We start from the raw sequence: 23,846 nt of genomic DNA on the forward strand, positions 1-23,846 counted from the left end.
AATAACATGATGACTAAATATCTTGTACAGGACAATATTAATAAATACGAGTCACAATACACACACACTTGTACAGCTATCTTTAAGGGGACTTCTCATAGACAATTATTTTTATACTGTACAGACTGTTCATTTGATCCACCATACCCCTAAACTCAACCCTTACAGGAAACAATCTGCATCTTTTAAATTTTAAATACTTCATTCTGTGTGATTTATGAGCCCTTTTCCTCGTGGGGACCAAATAAATGTCCCCACAAGGTGAAAATCTACTGGTATTGGTATACTTAGAGACATTTGGTCCCCAGAATGTAAGGAATACAAGGCGTGCGGGCACAAACACACACCTCATCACCACGAAACACTGACCCAGTATTCCCGGTGCTCTTGATCAGATCAGCACGGTGTGAGCGCGATCCACAATGACACGCCATAGAGATGCTGGAGGTGGAGAGAGAGAGAGACGCTGTTCACATGCAAACCTCCCAGCAGACCCTATAAGAGCTGGAGTCATCAAAACAACATCATCTGCACAGCTACTTTAAACACTGCAACTGATAGGTGAATACAGAAGCCGGTGTTATAAAAATACAAAAGAATTATTTACATAATACAATCAATGACAAAATAAACTGCACCACACATTTAACTGTAAAAAAACTGATTTTTCAAAGTTGTGATTAGGGATTACTGGAGAATGTTTTACTCCTTCTATGGTAAAACATTACATATTTTTTCTGGCCAAAGTGTATTTTAAATAGAGGTTATTGTTCAATAAAATATATTATTCAAATGGAAAACATATTTATAAATATATTTTAGGGTGAAGAAAAGACATCTCTAACCTTACAGGACAATGTGTGTGGAGATCAAATATTAATTATTTGAAATGTATTTAATGTAATTAATAATAATAATAATAATACCATATATATTTAATATATATTCTCTGTATCCAACTGTTTTGATGATAAATTAATTTTAAGTATGGAATTTAAAAATATGTTTAATTCAAAAATATATATGGTTAATTCTATCAAAATACATTTTCAAAAATCTTCAAAAGTGTATTTGTACAAAATACTCACTGGCCACTTTATTAGGTACACCTTACTAGTACCGGGTTGGACCCACTTTTGTCTTCAGAACTGCTTTAATCCTTTGTGGAATAGATTCAACAAGGTACTGGAAATATTCCTCTGTTTTTTTTTTGTTCCATATTGACATGATAGCATCATACAGTTGCTGCAGACTTGTCAGCTGCAAATCCCTGATGCGAATCTCCCGTTCCACGACATCACAAAGGTGCTCTACTGGATTGAGCTCTGGTGACTGTGGAAGCTGTTTGAGTACAGTGAACTCATTGTCGTGTTCAAGAAACTAGTCTGAGAGGATTCACGCTTTATGCCGTGTTTTCCTGCTGGAACTAGCCATCGGAAGATGGGTACGCTGTGGTATAGACAACAATATTCAGGTAGGTTCTGGCATTGACACGATTCTCAATTGGTACTAATAGACCCAAAGTGTGCCAAGAAAATATCCCCGACATCATTACACCACCACCATCAGCCTGAACCGTTGATCCAAGGCAGGATGGATCCAAGCTTTCATGTTGTTGATGCCAAATTCTGACCCTACCATCCGAATGTCGAAGAAGAAATCGCGACTCATCAGACCAGGCAACGTATTTCCAATCTTCTATTGTCCAACTACTGCTGCTGTAGCCCATCCACCTCAAGGTTGGACGTGTTGTGTGTTGAGAGATGCTCTTCTGCGTACCTCGGTTGTAACGAGTGGTTATTCGAGTAACTGTTGCCTTTCTATCAGCTGGAGCCAGTCTGGCCATTCTCCTCTGACCTTTGGCATCAGCAAGGCATTTGCACCCACAGAACTGCCAACACAATCTCACGGCAGTTCGTAACTTTTTCATTTAGTGGCTAATTCGTACGAATTTGTTCGATCTAATTCTAACATTTTAGTACGATTTGCTCATCCCCCAATGACGGTTGAGTTTAGGGGTGGGGTTAGGTGCCACGCCTCCTTTTTAAAATCGTACAATTTCTTACGACTGAACTTCTAAGAATTCGTACGAATTAGCCACTAAACTGCCAAAACATAAAATACTTACGTTTTCTCGTGAGTTCAGGCTGGAACTGCCGCTCACTGGTCATTTTCTCTTTTTCTGACCATTCTCTGTAAACCCTAGAGATGGTTGTGCGTGGAAATCCCAATAGATCAGCAGTTTCTGAAATACTCAGACCAGCCTGTCTGGCATCAACAACCATGCCATGTTCAAAGTCACTTACATCACCTTTCTTGCCCATTCAGGTGCTCAATTTGAACTGCAGATCGTCTTGACCATGTCTACATGCCTAAATGCATTAAATGCATTGAGGTGCTGCCATGTGATTGGCTGATTAGAAATTAGCGATAACAAGCAGTTGTACCTAATAAAATTTAAAATAATTTAAAATATATTTTAGCATTTTTATATTATATAAATACATTAAAATATATTTTTAAAAATATTTTAAAAATGTATTTGTAAAAAATATATTAAAGTATGTTTAAAAATATATTTTAGCAACTATATTTTCAGCCATTTTGTTCTATATTTTGAAAGAAATTTCTAAATATATCTGAAATTAAAAACTTTTACTGTATGATTAGTAAATACAACATAAACAATCTGACGCTTCTTTGTAATTATTAGTCGATTTTACAACCAATTTCTGAATAAGAGCACTTTTTCTTCTGTTCACATGAGTGCGGTTGCTCTGTGGTGCTTCTGCAGGGCTCATGTATGAAAAACTATGTCAGTATTATAATAAGGAGAGGAGGCAAGGAGGGGCGTACTGGACAAAAGAAGGAGAGCAAGGGAAAAGCAATGCAAAAAAAAAAAAAAATAAAACAGCCTCTCCGTTGTTTATCCATGCTCTATTTTCCGCACTGATCTGTGTCATTTAGGCATGACATGATTCATAATATACAGCTCAGATTACTGAGAGCACACGCACACCACATTCAAACAAGGCCCCCAAAATTCACATAAACAAGCAAGCAAGGGCCGAGGAGGATAGTGTAGATATGTAAGTTTGTAAAGAACAGGCATTTTGCATTCTGTTGAGGTTTATTTGAGTGCTGCGGGTACAGATTCAGTGTGGGCTTGCATATAAGCCGTTCAAAGACAACCCTACTGAGCTTTGGGGCTTAATACAGATCTGTAGGTCTGTTACTATGTAGAATAGTGAAATGATGAATCTGTGCACTGAGCTCCCCTGTAAGCACTGCCCTCTAGTGGAGCTTCCAGGCCTCGCAAGGCAACTAAACTGCAGAGCTGGTCGTATAGGCTATAGTACAGTACGTGGAGACTTCATTGGATAACCTTGCTTCTTAAAGGAACAATGCGCATTTCTATTTTTAAATGGTCTGCGTGATTTAAAGATAGGGAAAGGAAAACGATAGAGTAAAACACCGAGTCAATATGGGCTAAATCAGCAAAACAGAAAGGAGAAGGAGGGCTGACGGAGGACGAAAGAGTCAGAAGGTCAGAGGACAGTCAATACTTTGACATTTACCCACAATCCCTGTGGGTAAAGTAGAAGAGGACACATTTGTGCATGTGAAGGACCTGGGACTATCACAATTTGATAGTATGTACATAGATATGTACGTTTAAGTATACAGAATTAGAACTGAGGAGATTATTGTTGAATATTTAATATAATACTGATGTATACTGAAATGTATGTACGTGTGTTGGTCGTGTGGTGTAATAGAGTAGTTTAAGTGAGTTTAGGTGGAAGGCTATTTCATAATTCTGTCTCGTAGTTCCGTTAAGTGCCACCTGTGGCGCCAAAACACTGTTAAACAGTCTTTAAAGGGTTAGTTCACCCTGAAATTAAAATTCTGCCATTATTTACTCACCTTTCACTTGTTCAAAACATATATGAGCATTTTGAAAAATGCTGGTTGATGGCACACATTGACTTCCATAGTATTTTGGAATACTATGGAGGTGATGGATGCCAGCAACCAGCATTCTTCATAATAACTTCCTTTGTTTACAGCAGAAGAACGAAACTTGTGAAGGTTTAAAAACCACATGAAGAAGAGTAAATGAAATGATAATAAAGGAAAAGGAAAGACAACGCAGGTGAATTGAGTAAATATAAACTAAAAGTTATGGTTCCATCGTTGACTAATTACTTAAATTGGAAGGTTTTTATGTATTACAAGGGTTAAGTAATGTTTTGTTTATAGCATATTAAACACAAAAGATTTTTACAGAGGGGAATTTGTTGATTTTTTTAAGCACTCCATATTTCAGAAAATATACATTCACCGGCCACTTTAAGTATTTAATTAGGTACTAGTACTAGGTTGGACCGCCTTTTACCTTCAGAACTGCCTTAGGCATAATCCCAATTCTAACCCACTTCACCTTACCCCTACCCCTCGTTTTGTGCTTTCCTGTTTAGCTTGAAGGCGTAGGGCTAAGGGCAAGGGGTAGATATCCCTCCGAAAGAAGATTTTTCAGGACCACACTCGAAACCATGGGGTAAGAACATTTCCCAGAATACACCAGCCACAGCTGCACCCGTAAGGAGATCCACAAATTTATGTTTTTTGTCATTATTACGATTTTTTACAACAAACACATGTTGTAATATATTCATAATCGTGTTCATGTTTTACCCTCAAGCTTTAAAAAAAAATCTCTTAGATAAAAACCGCTAAATTTCGCAATCTATAATCCATAATAATAACTCTTGTATAGCAGTCCCACAACATTCTGACACTTGATGAAAGTTGAATACCCAGTCAGTAATGTCAAGTAGCTGGGAATGGGCTTTTACAGTGTCTGCTATAATGTTAACATTGTTTTCTTGTGTCTACATAAATGAATATGGCTACGGTGTAAATGCACAGTATATTTACGATCTTATTGCCAAATTAGATCATTATGATAACATAATATTTGCCTTCAGTGATTTCCTGAAGATAAATACCAAAAAATAAAGCAATTGGAAAAAACTACAGAGTCGCGATCTCTGAACATCACCTAATATGAAGCATGAGATTGCGATGACATATGATGACATGTGCAGGTACTGTAGTGCTGTCCCAATTCCTAGTGGTAAAATTTGAAGCCCTCCCCCTAAACACTCGGTTTTAAGGGCCAAGGGGAAGGGAAAGGGGTACAAAAATAGAATTGGGATTGGGCCTTAATCCTTCAATAAGGTATTGGAAATATTCCTCAGAGATTTTGGTCCATATTGACATGATAGCATCACGCAGTTGCTGCAGATTTTTCGGCCGCACATCCATGATGCAAATCTCCCATTTTACCACATCCAAAAAGTGCTTTATTGGATTGAGTTCTGGTGACTGTGGAGGCCATTTGAGTACAGTGAACTCATTGTCATGTTCAGGAAACCAGTCTGAGCGGATTTGAGCTTTATAATATGGTGCGTTATGCTGCTGGATGTAGCCATCAGAAGATGGGTATACTGTGGTCATAAAGGGATGGACAGCTTCAGCAGCAATACTCAGGTAGGGGGTGGTGTTTACTCGATGATGAAAATATCCCCCACGCCATTACACCACCACCAGCCTGAACCATTGATCCAAGACAGGATGGATCCATGCTTTCATGTTGTTGACACCAAATTCCGACCCTACCATCTGAATGTGGCAGCAGAAATCGAGACTTATCAGACCAGGCAACGTTTGTTCAATCTAGTCTCAATTTTGGTGAGCCTGTGCAAATTGTAATCTCAGTTTCTTGTTCTTAGCTGACAGGAGTTGCACCCGGTGTGGTCTTCTGCTGCTGTAGCCCATCCGTCTCAAGGTTCAAGGTGGTGTTCAAAGATGCTCTTCTGCATACCTCGGTTGTAAAGAATGGTTATTTGAGTTACTGTTGCCTTTTTATCAGCTTAAACCAGTCTGGCCGTTCTCCTCTGACCTTTGGCATCAACAAGACATTTGCGCCCCCTGAACTGCTTCTCACTGGATATTTTCTTTTTTTCAGACCATTCTCTGTAAACCCTAGAGATGGTTGTGTGTGAAAATCCCAGTAGATCAGCAGTTTCTGAAATACTTAGACAAGCCTGTCTGACACCAACAACCATGTCACATTCAGAGTCACTTAAATCACCTTTCTTGCCCATCCTGATGCTCAGTTTGAACTGCAGCAGAACGTCTTGACCATGTCTACATGCTCTGAGTTGCTGACATGTGATTGGCTGATTAGAAATCTAATATATATATATATATATATATATATATATATATATATATATATATATATATATATATATATATATATATATATATATACACACACACACATTTGAAGTCAGAATTTTTAGCCCCCCTGAATTATTCGCCCCCTGTTTATTTTTTTCCCCAATTTCTGTTTAACAGAGGGAAGATTTTTTTCAACACATTTCTAAACATATTGGTTTAATAACTCATCATTTCTAATAACTGTTTTATTTTATCTTTGCCATGATGACAGTAAATAATATTTGACTATATATTTTTCAAGACACTTCTATACAGCTTAAAGTGACATTAAAGGCTTCACTAGGTTAATTACGTTAACTAGGCAGGTTACGGTAATTAGGCAAGTTATTGTATAATGATGGTTTGTTCTGTAGTCTATTAAAAGAATATATATATAGCTTAAAGGGCCTAATAATTTTGACCTTAAAATGTTTTTTAAAAAATTAAAATACTGCTTTTATTCTAGCCGAAATAAAACAAAGACTTTCTCCAGAAGAAAAAAATATTAACAGACATACTGTGAAAATTTCCTTGCTCTGATAAACATCCATATTTAAAAAAGAAGAAAAAAAAAGTCAAAGGGGGCTAATAATTCTAACTACAACTATATAGTACTGTACTTGCAAAATTAAGATATAACTTTTCAAAATTCTGTATTGTAATTGAAATTTTCAATTCAAAGACACAAATTGATAAAAGGCTACAAAAGAAACACTAGGATAGTTCACCCAAAAATGATATGTATTTGTTTTCCTTACTATAGAAGTTAATGGTTACCCATTTTCCAACATTTTTCAAAATATCTCCTTCTGTGTTCAAAAGAACAAAAAAAAAGGAAAAATGTAAAAATCTTAAACTGGCTTGGGTGAACTGTCACTTTAAAAGTGCATATTAGATTTTCTGAAATCCTGATAAACACTTCATGAAAAGCCCAAAACACCAAAATCGAACAAACACTTAAATACACTTCAAATCATGCACTTAAAAAGAAAGTAGCTTCTTTAAAATTTGAACTCCAAATACTCACCAGACTTTAGGTTGTATATAGTTTATTAGGACTTATAATATTATATACAGGAAATCATAACGCTTAAAAACACATTTAAAAAATGTCAACAGCAGCAAAAGCAAGAGGAGAAACCTGCGTGAGAGCAGTGTTTGTGCTTACCGGATGTGCTAAAACATTCAAGTGAGCTACAAATCACATACAGGACAGCACATTCAAGACTTGGGGAGAACACAGTTTCTCTCTGAGCCTCATAACAATGTGCATTTTGCCTGTTTTAAAATTTAAAGGTGCACTCAGTATTTTAACACCAGGTTACAAGTCATTAAAATCATTTAAAAAAATGATAAAATAGTTATTAGAATAATTAAATCATAAATATTGGCACACATTTCTTCACCAGCATTGATGACTGAGTAGACCTTTAATTCATTCAAACACTTCAGAACATTTTAACTTCCAACAGACTTGAAACTGAATTCAGTATTTAGTCTTCATAATGCATTGAAAGGTCCCGACTGACTGATACACATTACATAAACACACACCATCAGTGCATCGCTCAGGACAGTGTTGTCTACATAGAGAACACGTATGTTCAACAGAACACAAAACAGATCCAAGATCAGTCTTCAACATAATTAAAGCAGCACTGGGCATCAAAACCCAAAGCATCAATTATGATTGTCCAGGAGGAATCGAAGAGAGCTAGAAATACTTGATAGTATCTAAAATAAATACATTTCTGTAGATGCTACACAAGCATCAGAAAACATATACAGTAAACAGCAGCCTATGATGTGGAAATCTTATATTTCAAAATATTAGATTATTTTTGTTGTTGTTAACACAATAAACATTTCACAAGGGTAATGGACCAACACTGAAAACCTGGCTTGAGCTGAAACTGACACTGTTGTCTTGTGGAGCTGCTTTACAGTAGAGTCTGAATTGGCTCCATATAGTTACATTTCCATAAGTGATTCTCCGTGAAGCTGCTTTGACACAAGCTGTTCTGTATAAAGTGCAATAGAAATATAGGTGATGTAACAAAAAACCCTGTTTATTTAGCAACAATAAGAGGTTTTTCTATGCCATACTGAATTATTGAACACGTATGGAAAATGTATTTTGATTGATGATGTTCTTCTTGTTTCCATACTCTCAATAAAAGGGATAGTTCACCCCAAAAATTTTATTCGGTCCATTTACTCATCCTTTACTTGTTTCAAACCTTTATTTATTTATTTATTCTCTTAAACACAAAAGAAGATATTTAAAAAAAATGTTGGAAACTTGTAACCATTGTAGTATTTGTTTTCCCTACAATAGACTGATTTCATGCGGCCGCTATTTTTAAAAGCAAAGTCAGGGCTGCGGTGGGAAGAAACCCGGAAGTATCGTTGGGAGTTACATAGGAACGTTGTGTACCTGGCTATGTATCTTACCAGCGAAGAGAAAGTGACACAAACTTATAATTTCACTATGGTGGGGAAAAGGAGCGAGGACTCAAGTGCAAAGAAATAATGGGTATTTATTGATAAAAAATAAAAAGCAAAACAGCAAAACAAACTACCCCGAGGGGGAAAATATTAAAGAGCCCATATTATAGGTTTTTGAAAATTCCCCTCCATGTAGTGTGTAACACAGCTCTAAGTGAAGTGAAGTATCCAGCTAAGGCTTAAATCTGTAAGAGTACAGTGTTTAAAACGGTTGATTCATCTAAAAAAAGAGTCGACTCATAGTGCTTCAAACGAGTCGCCTTGACACCGAGTCATTAGGTGTTTCGACATGACGTACGAACGAAACCAAGTTATTCACGTGCACGCGCAAACCCGGGAGATTTCAAACCTGAGGCCCCGCCCTCTGACGCAGAAACCCAGACACACACACACACAAACACACGCACACAAACATGCCGGTCGATTGAAGTCACACTGCAGATGGATATTATATCGAGTCTCTACCCAAAGATGAAACCTCAGCATTATAACCAAGCAGTTGGAAACTACTGGAAACTTCTGCAAACTACATGCTACAAAGAATACTTCATCTGAGTTTGTTAAAGGAAGGATCAGTAAAGAGTAACTTACTGCTGGACGTCAGGATGGGTTTCTTCCTCCATTTCTCAAGTGTAAGTACGTGCGATTAAAGTTGTTGCCTCGTTGACTCTAGCTTGCAAATGTATTTAGTTGTGATTTGTTACTTGTAACCGCGTGTACTGTATCAGGTTAACTGGCTATATTCTTTTATCGCGTGCAAAGTCACGTTAAAAACGCGACGCGTGCTGCTTGGTTTACGGAGCTCCGTGGACGAGGGTAGTGTGTGTGCGCGTGTGCTGTCATCTGGAGGTATGTGTGTGTGTTTGTGTGTGTGCGCGCGCACGCGCGCGCGTTGTCGTCCGGAGGTGTGTGGGTGTGTGTGTGTGTGTGTGTGTGTGTGTGTGTGTGTGTGTGTGTGTGCATGTGTGTGCGTGCGTGTGTGTGTGTGTGTGTGTGTGTGTGTGTGTGTCTGTGTCTGTGAAAAGAGCAGAGTGAAACAAGCTATGTGATCTCCTCGACAGTTTTTGGAGTTTTTGCTCAATAAAATAGTCGTCTCAATTTTCAAGTTCATCGCCTGTATTTACATTGACCCACTGGCAGCTAAAATCCACGCCTACACTATCGAGCGTGTATGAACTGTGATTACTTTTATATTGCTGATTAGCTGTTTGGCTTTTCACTCTGACTGAAGGCAGTCGACCAATCGCAACAGACTGTCATCGGTCCAATCAGCGCAGATTAGCTTCACGCTAAGGAGGGGTTTGGGAACAAATGAATCACAGGACGATTCATACAGGAGTCGCTGGGATAATAAGGTAAAAACAAATGCAGATTATAAGACCATGAAAGTGTTTTTTGACCTTGCATGCATATTAGACTGTTGTTGGAGACCCTTACAACCAAGATATGACCCTATTTCATGTATAATATGGGCTCTTTAATAAAACAAATAAACAAACAAACAAACTAGACTGGGCAGGCTGGCAAAAACCGGAAACGATGACAACTGATGACGAACTGGCCCAGAACAGAAAACATGAGGGAATTATAAAGCAAAAGTAAATTGACACAAACAGGTGAACATGACAAACTAATAATGAGTTAACAAGGAGGGTGGGACTAGACAATAGACGGGAGAGCGCATGACAGAGACAAGACAAGCCATGCCCTCACATAAAACAGGACAAGAACATGCAGCCAATGAGATAACTCATTAACCGCATGTTCATGACAAGACAAGCACAACACTGAAGCACACGACAAAAGCACGTGACCACAATGTAAACACATAGCCACGTGCTTTGACAAAAGACGCAAGACACAAACATATGATGAATGAAAACACTCACCGTGCGCTCACACACGCAGCGTGCATGCTTCATCCCAGCGCCGAAACCAAAACCGAAACCAACTAGACTGAGACGCTGGGAATAAAACACCACACTGCAGACAGACGAAAACACAAACACGAGTACAAGAGCGCGCACACACACAAAGGCGCGCGCACACACGGAGACACACACAATGACAGAAACAAGTGCACGACCCAAGAAAACTCAAGCCGAGCACAACAGGACAGGACTAGACATGACTAGTGTCCGGATTCTGCCACCAAAACAAGAATTTACATGACCAGAGTGGCAGAACCCTGACACGTTTTCTTTCCCAAACACATGTTTTAGATGCTATTTATCAAACTCAAGTTGATGAACTGATTCTTTCAATATATTAGACTCTATGATACTGAATTAAAAGAAAAAACGTCAATTTCCGTTAACATTTAAGGCACTGTTGATGGCTTTCTTAAAACAGCACTGATTTGCCATTATGTTCATGTGCTCGACAGAAATGACTGATTTGCAGAGAAGGTCATCAGTTCGCCCTCCACTGTTTACCGAGTACAAACACAGATGAGCGATCTGCTTGATGACTCGACTGATCTTCAAGGCTGCTTCGCGCTCCAGTCAGTGTATCTGGGTTTGCACTGGGTGAAGAGCGGTAAACTGATGAGCACTGGTGAACACTATGGTAAATCAGCAGTGTTTATGAACGCGCTCAGCGGCGCTTGAATGTTAGCAGGAAATTGACGTTTTTAAAAGTTCAGTACCTGGACAACGCTATTACAGACAACACGAGGGTGTGCTACAGAGGACTGCAGTGTTTTATCGCTCACCGGGATTATATAAGCTGAAGTAGGGAAGCGTCCCGCCGGTGTTTAACTAGTGCCATGAACTGAAGCCTAGGAGAGCACTTGAGCATATTACTCTTAAAGAGATTGTGATGTTGTTTGAAGCTAAATTGCTTTTAAATGTTTAAATTAAACTTACTGAATGATTTTAAAGTGATGTCTACACCATTTCTATTTTTTTTTTAATCTCTGCAACAGCTGGAGCTTTACAGTCCACAGCATGTTACTGCAATGTTTACAGTGCTGGTCCTACACTTCCGGGTTTCTTCCCACCGCAGCCTCGCTTTGGTTCTTTAAAATGGCGGCCGTGTGAAATAAGCGTATGAAAGTGATTACAGGTGTTTAGCACTCTTCAAAGTATCTTCTTTTGTGTTAAACAGAGGAAAGAAAGATACTCATAAATGTTAGGAACCACTCGAAGATCAGTAAATGACTTTTTTTTTGGGTGAACTACCCCTTCAAGGATGTGTTCACACTTGAAGTTTGGTTAAGAACGACAAACATATTCACATAGAAATTTTTTAGACTGAACCGTAGGGTGGCTATACGTCGTTTTTCACAAACATGTCATCTTTCTAGAACAAAATCAATGCATCTGGCCTGGATTTCTATAGTCATCATTAATTGCATGTGCTTTTGCATTACTTACCTTTTCTTTAGGCCAGGGGTGTCCAAACTTGGTCCTGGAGGGCCGGTGTCCTGAGATATTTAACTCCAACCCTAATCAAACACACCTAAAGCAGCTAAGCAAGATCTTACTAGATATACTAGAAATGTCCTGGCAGGTGTGTTGAGGCAAGTTGGAGCTAAACTCAGCAGGACACCAGCCCTCCAGGACCGAGTTTGGACACCTCTGCTTTAGGCCATGCCTTGTTGCATGCCACCATTGGTCAGTAATGTGCAAATGCAAATACTGGCCAGTTCATCCCTCAGCACCTGGGGTTCATTCTTCGTACCTTGCTTAAATGATCTAAGACAGGGCTGCTCAATCCTGTTCCTGGAGATCTACCTTCCTGCAAAACACTGCTCTCACCCTGATCAAACACACCTGAACCAATTAATTAGGACCAGAACAGCACTTGATAATTACAGGCAGGTGTGTTTGAAATGGGTGTAACGAACAAACGTTACATGCTTTAATTGTTGTTTTAGTTTCTTGTGATGCGAGAAGCACTGGTTGCAATATTACTACAGGCCACTAGGTTGCACTAGAGGGGAGTGAGAACTGGATATATTCCAGCTCACCATAGAGCAAGTGAGTCGTGTTTGGAAGAGGGAACCACATGGTGAACTGAGGCTACCGACCCACTCCGGTTCTGATTGTATTGAGAACATTATTGTTGCTGCTCAAATACAGGACCTGTTGTCCTAGAGATGTTCAGATGAGGTGTTTGTTGGTGCTTTCAATGGACTGCAATGATTTGGTTTCAACGTTCTTTATGCTTCTCATTGGCAAATGAACTATATGTGTACACGTGGAATGACGGTCAGTGACTCTTAAATTCATCATACTACCGTTTTCCCAGTGTGAGGAAGTGGATCTTATTGCATCGCACTCAAATCCATCTACTCAACATTCTCCCAACCATCTATATCATTTACACAGACTGTTTACATTCAATGACTGCTTGGTTTTGGATATTGATTACTTTTGTTTGTGTGGACTAAATACTGTATACACATGTAGAGAAATTAAACAAGAAGGAAAAAGGGAAAAACAGGCTTGTGAAGTTTATTTTAATTTCAGTATGTGTGAAATAAAAATTCTGTGAACTCCCTCAGTGTAACATCTTGCATGCATAGAGGTGGTGTTACATGGGTAGCAACTGAAATCTACAGGAAGGTAGATCTCCGGGAACAGGATTGAGCACCCCTGATCTAAGATGATTTGACAGATCCTGGATCTTTAATCTTGATAACTGATCTCTGGCTAATTTGGTTCTTCAAACAAGTTCGCGAATCAGATTAAAATGTCTGGATAAACTGATCTGAGATCACTACGTGTGTTGTGAAGGACTGATCTATTGATCCTCGAAATCATGATCAGCAATGCAATGATTGGCTGACGGCACAGCAGCGTAATGACATCATCTGATTAATATTCAATTATCCATGCGAGCAAAATTACATAAAATTAGCAGTAAAAAGTTCGTTAAATATGACACGCAATAAGTTTTTGCATTTGTTGTGAGCTGCAGGCTTTACACTTTCATGTGTCAAGAGTATTCATCGTGTATTTCAATGCAAATCAATGTATTTAGTTTAACATTTAGAGAAGATTTTCTTCATTATAGTAGCCTAGGCCTACTCAAGTTTTTTTAATCAGCGTAAGGAATAACTGTATAAATTAATTAAGCGTTTTGATATTAATAAAGGTGTCTGCAACTTTTGTGTAGCATTAAATCACCGGCATATTAGCGGTCAAAACATGTGCATGACTGCATAAATTGTTATCTTTTTTTTTTTTAAGTTGAATATTGTGCATGTATGTGTTTGTATCTAAAAAGTTCATATCAATACATTTTCTCTTAACTAAACTGTGCTGGGCAGCGGCCCTCCAGGAATTGAGTTTGACATCCCTACACTAACTTAACCAGCTAAATTTTCTTGGTCAAAAAGCTTCATCATAAAGACTACCAGTGAACAAGTCTGGCCTGGGGTCCATTCTTCGTACCTCGCTTAAATGATCTAAGATTATTTGGCAGATCCTGGATCTTTTCATCTCGATAACTTATCTCTGGCTAATTTGGTTTTTCAAACAAGTTTGTGAATCAGATTAGAATGTCTGGATAAACTGATCTGAGATCGCTGCGTGTGTTGTGAAGGACAGATCTATCGATCCTCGAAATCATGATCAGCAATGCAACGATTGGCTAATGGCACAGCAGCGTAATGACATCATCTGATTAATAATTAATATTAATATTAATATTCTAATATTCTGATTAATATTCCAAAAAGATTTTCTTTATTACAGTAGCCGTTTTTTAATGGGTGTAAAGAATAACTGGATGTTTACAAAAGCATTTTGATATTGGTAAAGGTGTCTCCAACTTTTATGAAGCATCAAATCATCGGCATATTAACTATCAAAACATGTTTATGACTGCATAAATGTATTACTGCTTTAAAAAAGTCACATATTGTGCATTTCTATTATACACAATTTGTTCTAAAGCGATCTAAAAAGTTCATATCAATAAGTTTTCTCTTTGCACCACCAGGTGGCAGTCTTTGTACTTTCATTTCGAAGATGCAGATTGCGTAAGTTTTATTTATATGTATAACTTTATTTTATTAATAACTATAACTTTATATATATATATATATATATATATATATATATATATATATATATATATATATATATATATATAGTTAAAATTGTTTATCATTTTCCCATTTAGCCGATCTAATCCTGTTTATATGAATTGAACCTGCTTTCGATCAGGTTTGAGCTAGCAGAACTGTTGCTATGACAACAACTCTCGGATCAGCTTTGAAGAACAAAACGATCCTGGATCGTGTCAAATCGTCAATATCCAAATCCAGCTAACTGAGTAATCCACGTACGAAGAACAGACCCCTGGGTTAAGAAGTCTCTCATTGCACTCTGTCTTTAAAAATATAGTTAATGTGTAAAAATTACACCAATTTTTGCTGTTTGTTTAAACTACAGTTTTGTCTACTGTACTGGGTTTTTTGGGAGACAATTTAATTGTTTAATCCATTTAAATTTGTTAAAACAATTATGTTAACTTAATCGATTTGTGTTGGGACAACATGAAGGAATTGTGTGGAAGCCAGCATTTGTTTGCGTACTCACTGATGTGCTAAACATATTCAATAACTAATCTCATCCCACTTTAATACCGCTCACTTACTTTATCCGCAGCAGTAACTGCGCAATGATTTATTAGCTGCTATATGGACACATTAGAATGAAATAAACAGAAGACACAAAGAACAGCAATGTGTTCAGTTGCATATGGTGGCAACAGCTGATCGATCACAGGACAATGCTATTTTCCACATCCATTTAATTAGGACGCTGAAAGGATGCGATGGCTTAATAGCATCCGATATATTTGAATCCATTTATTGTGTAGATCCACTCTGATACAAAGCGACTGACTTTCTCTAGACTAAACTCTGGCCGGCAGTCGTGAGGACGTGCTAATTTTACCTCCGGCTGACTCTTAAGACGCTGAAGCTGAACTCGGCTGTGATGGTGCAAATTGGAATGTTGGCTAATGTTGCCATAGTAACGTGTTCACTTCTTTTTCAGGTAGAACCAACGTGACTGTAAACAACTCGCACAGACTTGCTCTAAAGGACGGTTTTAAAAATAGCAGGGAGACATTAAAACCGCGCTCATGGACGAAAAGACAAGAATAAGTCATAGTAACACAAATCAGACTTGTTAGCTTTGTTAGGAAACCTAGTGAGTTTTCCACCAAGCAATCATTAAAGCTCCTGTTTCCAGGACATGCATTTTCAGTGATCTGATCACAAGTGGTCATCCAACATGAAGCACAGTTTTACTTTTTCTCATGACCACTTGTATTCCATTTGGCAAAGAAAGCCAATGAAAATGATGTGAATGATGTCAACATGATTTGCATAATCTGGTACAATGCTGTCAAGGTTTAATACTTACTGCTTAGCTGTCTTTTATCTTAACACATTTCTTAAACGGCACCTATTTGACCCCTTTTTTTAAGATTTAATACAAGTATTTTGTATCTCCAGCATGTGTCTGTAAATGTCTGCTTAAAACACCCATCAGATTATTTATTATATCCTTTCAGAAGTTTGTAATATGTAGCTCTGAGCATCTCGTAGATGTTTTTGTTGCCTGTGGCTTTAATGCTAGTACTCTCCGCCCACCATTCCCATGTGCCTGTCAGAGCGTGCCTCAATCACAGCACAGGGACAGACATGAAGGAAGCAAACCTCACATAATGTATGTAAGTAATACTACAGCGAGAACTTTCCCAATGATTATTTGATGTATTTGTTGTGGAGTTAATTCAAGCCTTTCTGCAACGACGAGTCACTCAAAATGTTACAAAGTTCACTCACACATACACACACAGCGTGCGCATTTAACTTTGCACTGTTTTTGGATGGCAAATGTGACAGGATACACGTTAAGATCCACTGCTGTATGGATATCTGTTATGTTAATGTACAAAATAAACCTGATTTAAGGTCCACAAACTGGGATTGAAGCATCTTCTTTTAATATTTGTACTGACATGCGGCTGTGGTAATAAAGACAGTAAAATCGCTGTAATGCATTACAAACATTTTTAACTTGTAAAACTCATTCTCGATCACATTTGATGATGACTGATGATCACAGAGAGCTGAACAGAGCTTTTAATCCCAGTTGCTTTGCGCTTGTCCTGTCTTGTTATAATTTTTTAAAAGCGTTACTACAGAGACATTGAAGCATGCGGCTGTCAATTAAATTGGTGGGTGGGGAAACCACACGCATATGTCATGATGCAGTGGAACTCGAAATGGGAGGGATTTGGATCCTATTTTTAATGTAAGGAAATTAAAAAAGAGACTTATTTTGTTTATATCATCTCAATATGACTGTGGACACACTATACCTGCACACAGATCTGTCCAAACAGCTTTCAAAAGATGATTTTTATCATAGGTCCCCCTTAATGATCATGTATTAGGTTGGCAGATAAAAGACAATGCAATTTCACAGCAAATAGTGATTTTTCAATTTAAGTTTCATTTATGCGTTTTAGTAGTTTGCTCATCCCACAATGAGGTCAGAGGTGGGGTTTTCAAATGAATTCAATAGTATAAATTTGTTTTCGGACAATACGTAAAATAGCTACACTTCCTCATGAGAATGAGCTGGATTAGAGGGTCTACTACTATTTATGTAAATGCATTCGACCACAAGAGTGTTTACACTATGTAAATAATACAATCAAATATATTTTTGACTACCTCTGTGAGGGTGACTGAAATTAGACAAACTCGATTAACCCTGTTTACTGTGCTTCTGTATTAGGGCTGAACGATATTTAAAAAAAACTGACATTGCAATATTTTGTTTTCCTGCGATATATAATGCGATATTAATATAATTTCACCAGATGATTTGAATGTCTCGGGTGATCAAGGCTTTTTCTAGGCAGTCCATCTGCTTTAAGTATAGTACAAGCATATATACAAACGACAGAGGAAAAATAAATGTTAAACAAATAGGGTTTTATGGTTTTCCGGGGAGCCTAACAGTGTAGAAAAATAAGAATTGAACAATGAAACGTAGGATAACATGGTTATTACTGTGTAAATAATTTTATACAATAATATATTTTGGTCTCACTTTATATTAAGTGTCCTTAACTACTATGTACTTACATCAAAAATAAATACAATGTACTTACTGTGTTTATAATGTATTTGAGAACACTTGTGGTGCTTTTGAGTTGGGATAGAAATGGGGTTATAGACAGGTTTGGTGGGATGGGTAGGTTTAAGGGTGGGTTAAGGTGTAAGGAATGGTCAACAGTGTATTTACAAATGTAATTACAAAAGTTAATTACAGATGTAATTACATACATGTATTTAATCAAGCACAAGTACACAGTAAATACATGTATTCACACAATAAGTACATTGTATCAAACTATTAATTCCTGTGTAAGGACATATTAGTTAAGGCCACTTAATATAAAGTGGGACCTATATTTTTCCTTTAATCTTTCATAAATAATCAAATGATGAAATGTGACTATTTCAGTTACACACAATATGTGATATGATGCTCAAAAGATATATTGTTCAGCCCTAATCTGTATATATCATCATACCCTTAAAAATCTCTGCAGTATGGGCAACAAAACTCATATCTCTATTTTTTTCAGTCTAAACCTGTATTTTATATTTGGATTAAAACAATCATATCTTATCTAAAGTTGTTCAATTAGTCAGTGTTCATATTAAAGGATTTGAAAACAAATGTATTGAATGTAACTGTGTAGGCTATATATGGTATATATCAGTGGTTCCCAACCTTTTTTTGCTTGAGACCCCCTTTTCTCCAGGAAAATATTGTAAGGCCCCCCTCTACATCTAACTTTACAGTAAAGATGACAAAACTGCATGTAGCTGTTTCAGGGACACTTTACTTTGAGAAAAAGGCATAAAATCATAGTTCTTGGTATTTCCTGCATTTCCAGTATTGCTAGCACTGCAACCCGAAATGTTTGTAGTGTCCTCATCTGGGTCCAGGATGCTTGGGTCATTACTATTAGCAGCTGAAGGTGAATCGATTGTTTTTGTGGAGGACAAATTACAAGTTTGTCCATTTTTTGGTCAGCCGGGATAAAACAAACTGCTGAAAATTGTAAAAATAAGACACGACCCCCCAAAGAGCTCGTTGGGGCCCCCTTGTGGACTGGGACCCCCAAGTTAGGAACCACTGGTATATATAATTAATTATTCTGACCATTGCTTTTCACATGGTATATGCTACCCGAAACAGAAATGTTTAAAAAAAAAAACTACCTGACAAAAAGTCTTGTCACCTATCCAAGTTGTAGGAGCAACAAATACTTGTAGTTGATCGTTTGGTATCAGAAGTGGCTTATCTGAAAGGCAAAGGCAAAGGCCTCTAGATTATGCTTATTTTACCAAAATAAAAAATGATCATGCCTTGATTTTGTAATTATTTAACTAGGAGAGTAAGGTCTGACTTTGCTTAGACAAAAGGCTAGTCACTTAACAGAAATAATGTCAAGTATAGAATATAAAGTCATGCTGCAGTGGAAAAAGAGTTAATAATGTGTATGACTCCCATGAGCTTGGAGGACTGCATCCAAACATCTCTGCAACGACTCAAATAACTTATCAATAAGTAATTTGGAATGGCAAAGAAATCGCTCTTGCAGGACTCCCAGAGTTCAAGATTCTTTGGATTCATCTTCAATGCCTCCTCCATTTTACCCCAGACATACTCAATAATGTTCATATCTGATGACTGGGCAGGCCAATACTGGAGCACCTTGACCTTCTTTGCTTTCAGGAAATTTGGAGGCTGAAGTAAGAGTAGGAGCGCTATCCTGCTGAAGAATTTGCCCTCTCCTGTGGTTTGTAATGTAATATGCAGCAGAAATCTTTTGATACTGCCACTGTTGATGTTGCCATCCACTCTGCAGATCTCTCGCAAACCCCAATACTGAATTTAACCCCAAACCATGATTTTTCCTTGACCAAACTTGACTGATTTCTATGATAATCTTGAGTCCATGCAGGCTCCAATAGGTCTTCTGCAGTATTTGTGATGATTGGGATGCAGTTCAACAGATGATTCATCAGAAAAATTGATCAACAAGAAGTCAAGTAATTATTTAATGCTCTTACAACTGAAATCGATGACAAAACCTTTGTCAGGTAGTGTATATGACTTATGTTTATGAGAAATCTGTAATTTCTCAAATGCACTCATATCAAATTATTGTATATCGCTCTAAACTGTATTGCCTCGTTTCATATTGTTTATAAATAAATTATGGATACCTTATATGAACTCAGTGTGCCACCCAGAGCGATCCACTTGTGATGGGATTAACGAAAATACATCTTAACACTAGGTGTAAGTGGGATCTATGATAGTTTGTTTCAGATATGTTTAACACACTTTATGTTTCCGTCCCAGGTTTTCATCTCCGGAAGCGGACGGTGAGGAAGCTCACTAGAGTTTGAAACAGAGCTACTGTGTGAATTCAAAGGCAGTGTTGTTATGAAACATCAAAAGTTAAGATTCAATCAGACTGAAAACACAGCAAGGAGACGCTAGGATTTCCCCCTTGGGGAAAGTATTCTATGCTAGGCATTAGCGACTATACATTTAAAAATCTAACTCGAAGAAGAAGGCTTGGACTGCAGAACAATCCAGTCTATAGTTAAATTTACACCAACTGTGGACTCCTTCGTACCTTTTACATTCTTGAATCCATTTAAGCCTCAGACTCTGATTGGTCAGTGGCGACACTGCCGTTCTGCTCTCCTACAACCGACTGGTCCTGGGTATTTGTAACTCCACCCACAGTAAATGTTGGCCCTTGTTCCTCCCTGACAGATTCTGAATCAGTGGATTTTCCTGTTTGCTCAGTCAGATTAGGCCCCTCCCATTTCTCTTCATCAAGCCGACTGGAGATCGACCAATAAAGATGAGCATCCAAACGGGCGGCAGCCAATGCCAGCTCTCTTGCAGAGCAGGAGGGTGTGTCCACCTGTGAAAGATCATGAACATGGACAACTTTCAGTTTTTAGTGCACCAAGTAGTAGAAAAAGAACATTATTGACACAAAGCCTCACTCATGTTTACATATTCATATATCTTTATATGTGTATGTATTTATTCAGTCATTTTAGAATGAAGATACTCTATATAACTATGTATGCATTACCAAAATATTGAAGTTATTTGTATTGTATACAATACAAAATGTCCAGTAGTCAACATCTGAAGTGGATCAAAACCATTCATCAAAGTTGTGCTAAAACCCTCTGTTGGTTCTTTTCTAGGAAAATTTTGAAAAACACTTTTAATCCACTTCAAATGCTGACTACTGTATAAAATGGTGTTTGTCCAAAGGATAGAATTTAAAGTAATTTTCATTTTGGTCATGTGAAAAAATCAGGACCCTACAGCAGGGGTCACGATCTCTTCCTGGAGGTCTGGTGCCATGCAGGGTTTAGCTCCAACTTGTATCAAAACACCTGCCTGGGTGTTTCAAGTATACCTAGTACAGGGGTGACCAAACTCAGTCCTGGAGGGCCAGTGTCGTTGCATATTTTAGTTCCAACCCCAATCAAACACACCTGAACCAGCTAATCAAACTCTTTTTAAGTATACTAAAAACTTCCAGGCTGGTGTGTTGAAGGAAGTTGGAGCTAAACTGTGCAGGACACTGGCCCTCCTGGACCAAGTTTGGACACCCCTGTCCAGGCCCGTGCAGAGACTGTCCAAAGGGCATGTGCAGGATAAATTTTTTGAAGAGCGTGTGTGTGTGTGTGTGGGGGGGGGGGGGGGGTGTTGTTGTCGCGCGCGTACAAAAGAGCGGTGTAGTCGTGCGCCTACTGAAGGGCGGTATGTGTCGCGGGGGCACTTTTGATCATTTTGGAAGGGCACTTTCTATCCAAGAATAAAAAGGGCATGTGCACTGCACAGTTTGAGCCCTATGTGTGCACGTGCCTGCCCCTGTCCTAGTAAGACCTTGATTAGCTTGTTCAGGTGTGTTTGATTAGGGTTGGAGCTAAAATCTGCAGGATACCGGACCTCCAGAAACAAGTTTGGTGATCCCTGCTTTACAGCAACATCTAAGACACAGGTGTGAACTCCAGTCCCTGGAGGGCCGCAGCTCTGCACAGTTTAGTTTCAACCCTAATTAAACAGACCGTATCAAACTACTTGAGTCCTTCAGGCTTGTTTGAAACCTACAGGTAAGTGTGTTGAAGCAGGGTTGGAACTAAACTGTGCTGAGCTGCGGCCCTTCAGGAACTGGAATTGACACCGGTGATCTAAGGGAACCTGAATCAGAATTTTTGATTTGTAATTACACACATAAAATCCTATTGGTAAGAAGAAAAATCTTTGATTCTGCTCTATAATAAGCTGCTGGTCAGTCTTGCACAGGGAGATGATCATTATGAGGCCCAATACAACTAAATCAGCTAATACAGAGGTTTTTAAGTTAAAACTATGCAAGGGATTTATGTGAAAACAATATTAAGAGTCTTCAAAAGCTTCAAAATAAGACAATAGAAGCTCTTTAAGTGCATTTGATACGATCAAAAGATCCTATTGTGCATCACATACCTCAAATGTGTGGTGAAATGCCCCATAATCCACGTCAAAGAATCCCTCGGCCAGACACATCATGGGACTAAACCTGTGACCCCACATGACCTCCTCAGCCAGGTAAGAGCTCCGTGCCTGACAGGTCATACCTGGAGGTCACAATGTATTCATCAATTACTAACTAAATAACCAATTATCCATCAATATAAACAAATTACTCAATTACTGTAGGTTTTTTACACATAAGGTGTGTTACTTTACACCACCGATGACTGTAGTAAAATCAAAAATATTCAAAAGTTATATGGGTCTCAAACAACATACTGATATGCATGCAAGGTCAAAAAACACTTTCATGGTCTTATAATATGCATTTATTTTTACCAAATTATCCCAGCGACTCCCATCTGAATCGTTCAGCGATTCATTTGTTCCCATACCTCCTTAGCGCAAAGCTAATCTGCGCTAATTGAACCGATGACAGCCTGTTGCGATTGGTCGACCGCGTTCAGCGCTAGACAAATGCCCAGCGGGAGACAAATGCCCAGCGCGGTTTGTCAAGCCCCTGGCGGACGGGCCTGCGCTATAACGCCTAGACCATCATAACCCCCCGCACAGGAAGTATGACTGGCACTTAGCAGTGAAAATGAAACCGATAGCGTGCACATCATTTACTGAGAGTGATTTCCGTGACCGACCTTTTCTCCCTTCTCTGCTGTAACTTAGATCATTTCTATTTGCAATTATTGCTGTGGCACCTCTTGCATGAATTGTTATATGTTCTCAGGGCTTACCTGAACTTTGCTTTGCCCAAAGATCCCATCCCCAACCAGTAGTGCTCACCAGCGTGTAGCAGGCTGCCTTTGTGCCTAATAAACTGGCCTTATTTTGCAGGCACCCCTTGTTTTTTTACATTTATCGTATTCCATCTGGTCTTTTACCCACCCACTCGTTACAAAGCAGGGATCAAACCGGCAATTCCTACATGGGAGGCGAATGCTCTAAAGGTTGATTTATACTTCTGTGTCAAGCACACGTGTATGGTCCGGCGCAGTCTACGTGTGGTCGCATAGCCCTAGCTGTGACCATCACTGATGCGTACCTTCAAAAAATTTAACTACACGTTGCAAAAATGTGTAGTGCTTTGATTGGTCGGCTTGGTATCGCTGACAAGTGTGGACAGGACTAAGAGCCGTGCGAACCCATTGGTGCAGGTGTTTACAAGTGAAACTCAAGAAACTCAATACAGAGGAACATAAACACCTACTGCCAGCTAGCATTTTGTGTGTTATTGCAGAGCAACACAAAACATCACACAAAGGTATAAATGCACGACTACACACAAGGCATGCGCCGTGGGTCACACCGATCACTCGACTCAGATGTATAAACCAACCCTAAGGAGGAGGCTATGGGAGTGTGGCTTTTGGGCTGCACTCGCCAGCTAGCCTCTGTTTCACACTATACTACAAT

The 23,846-nt window shown here is 38.5% G+C and overlaps 1 protein-coding gene and 1 long non-coding RNA gene across 4 annotated transcripts in view; one reads left to right on the forward strand and one right to left on the reverse strand.

The window, feature by feature from the left end:
- The first annotated feature begins 3,308 nt into the window (after positions 1 to 3,308).
- Positions 3,309 to 23,268, forward strand: LOC141378931 (uncharacterized). 3 transcript variants are annotated; one of them, XR_012394678.1, is made up of 4 exons: positions 3,309 to 3,653; positions 4,482 to 4,561; positions 20,226 to 21,521; positions 21,783 to 23,268. It is a non-coding gene; the product is annotated as an uncharacterized lncRNA (long non-coding RNA). The 3 variants fall into 3 exon arrangements; XR_012394679.1 differs by lacking the exons at positions 20,226 to 21,521; positions 21,783 to 23,268 and adding an exon at positions 11,186 to 13,245; XR_012394680.1 differs by lacking the exons at positions 20,226 to 21,521; positions 21,783 to 23,268 and adding an exon at positions 15,816 to 16,750 and having other exon boundaries at positions 3,332 to 3,653.
- kcnj9 (potassium inwardly rectifying channel subfamily J member 9) overlaps positions 7,324 to 23,846 on the reverse strand; it is a 45,107-nt gene continuing 28,584 nt past the window's right edge. Inside the window, exons 7-9 of the mRNA XM_009298868.5 lie at positions 22,392 to 22,522; positions 20,506 to 20,802; positions 7,324 to 8,312 (exon numbers count right to left, since the gene is read on the reverse strand). Coding sequence (XP_009297143.1) covers positions 20,527 to 20,802; positions 22,392 to 22,522 — 407 coding nt within the window. The 3' untranslated portion in view covers positions 7,324 to 8,312; positions 20,506 to 20,526. The remainder of the gene's footprint in view (positions 8,313 to 20,505; positions 20,803 to 22,391; positions 22,523 to 23,846) is intronic.

The sequence above is a fragment of the Danio rerio genome, chromosome 2 (assembly GCF_049306965.1).
Source record: "Danio rerio strain Tuebingen ecotype United States chromosome 2, GRCz12tu, whole genome shotgun sequence".
NCBI lineage: Eukaryota > Metazoa > Chordata > Actinopteri > Cypriniformes > Danionidae > Danio > Danio rerio.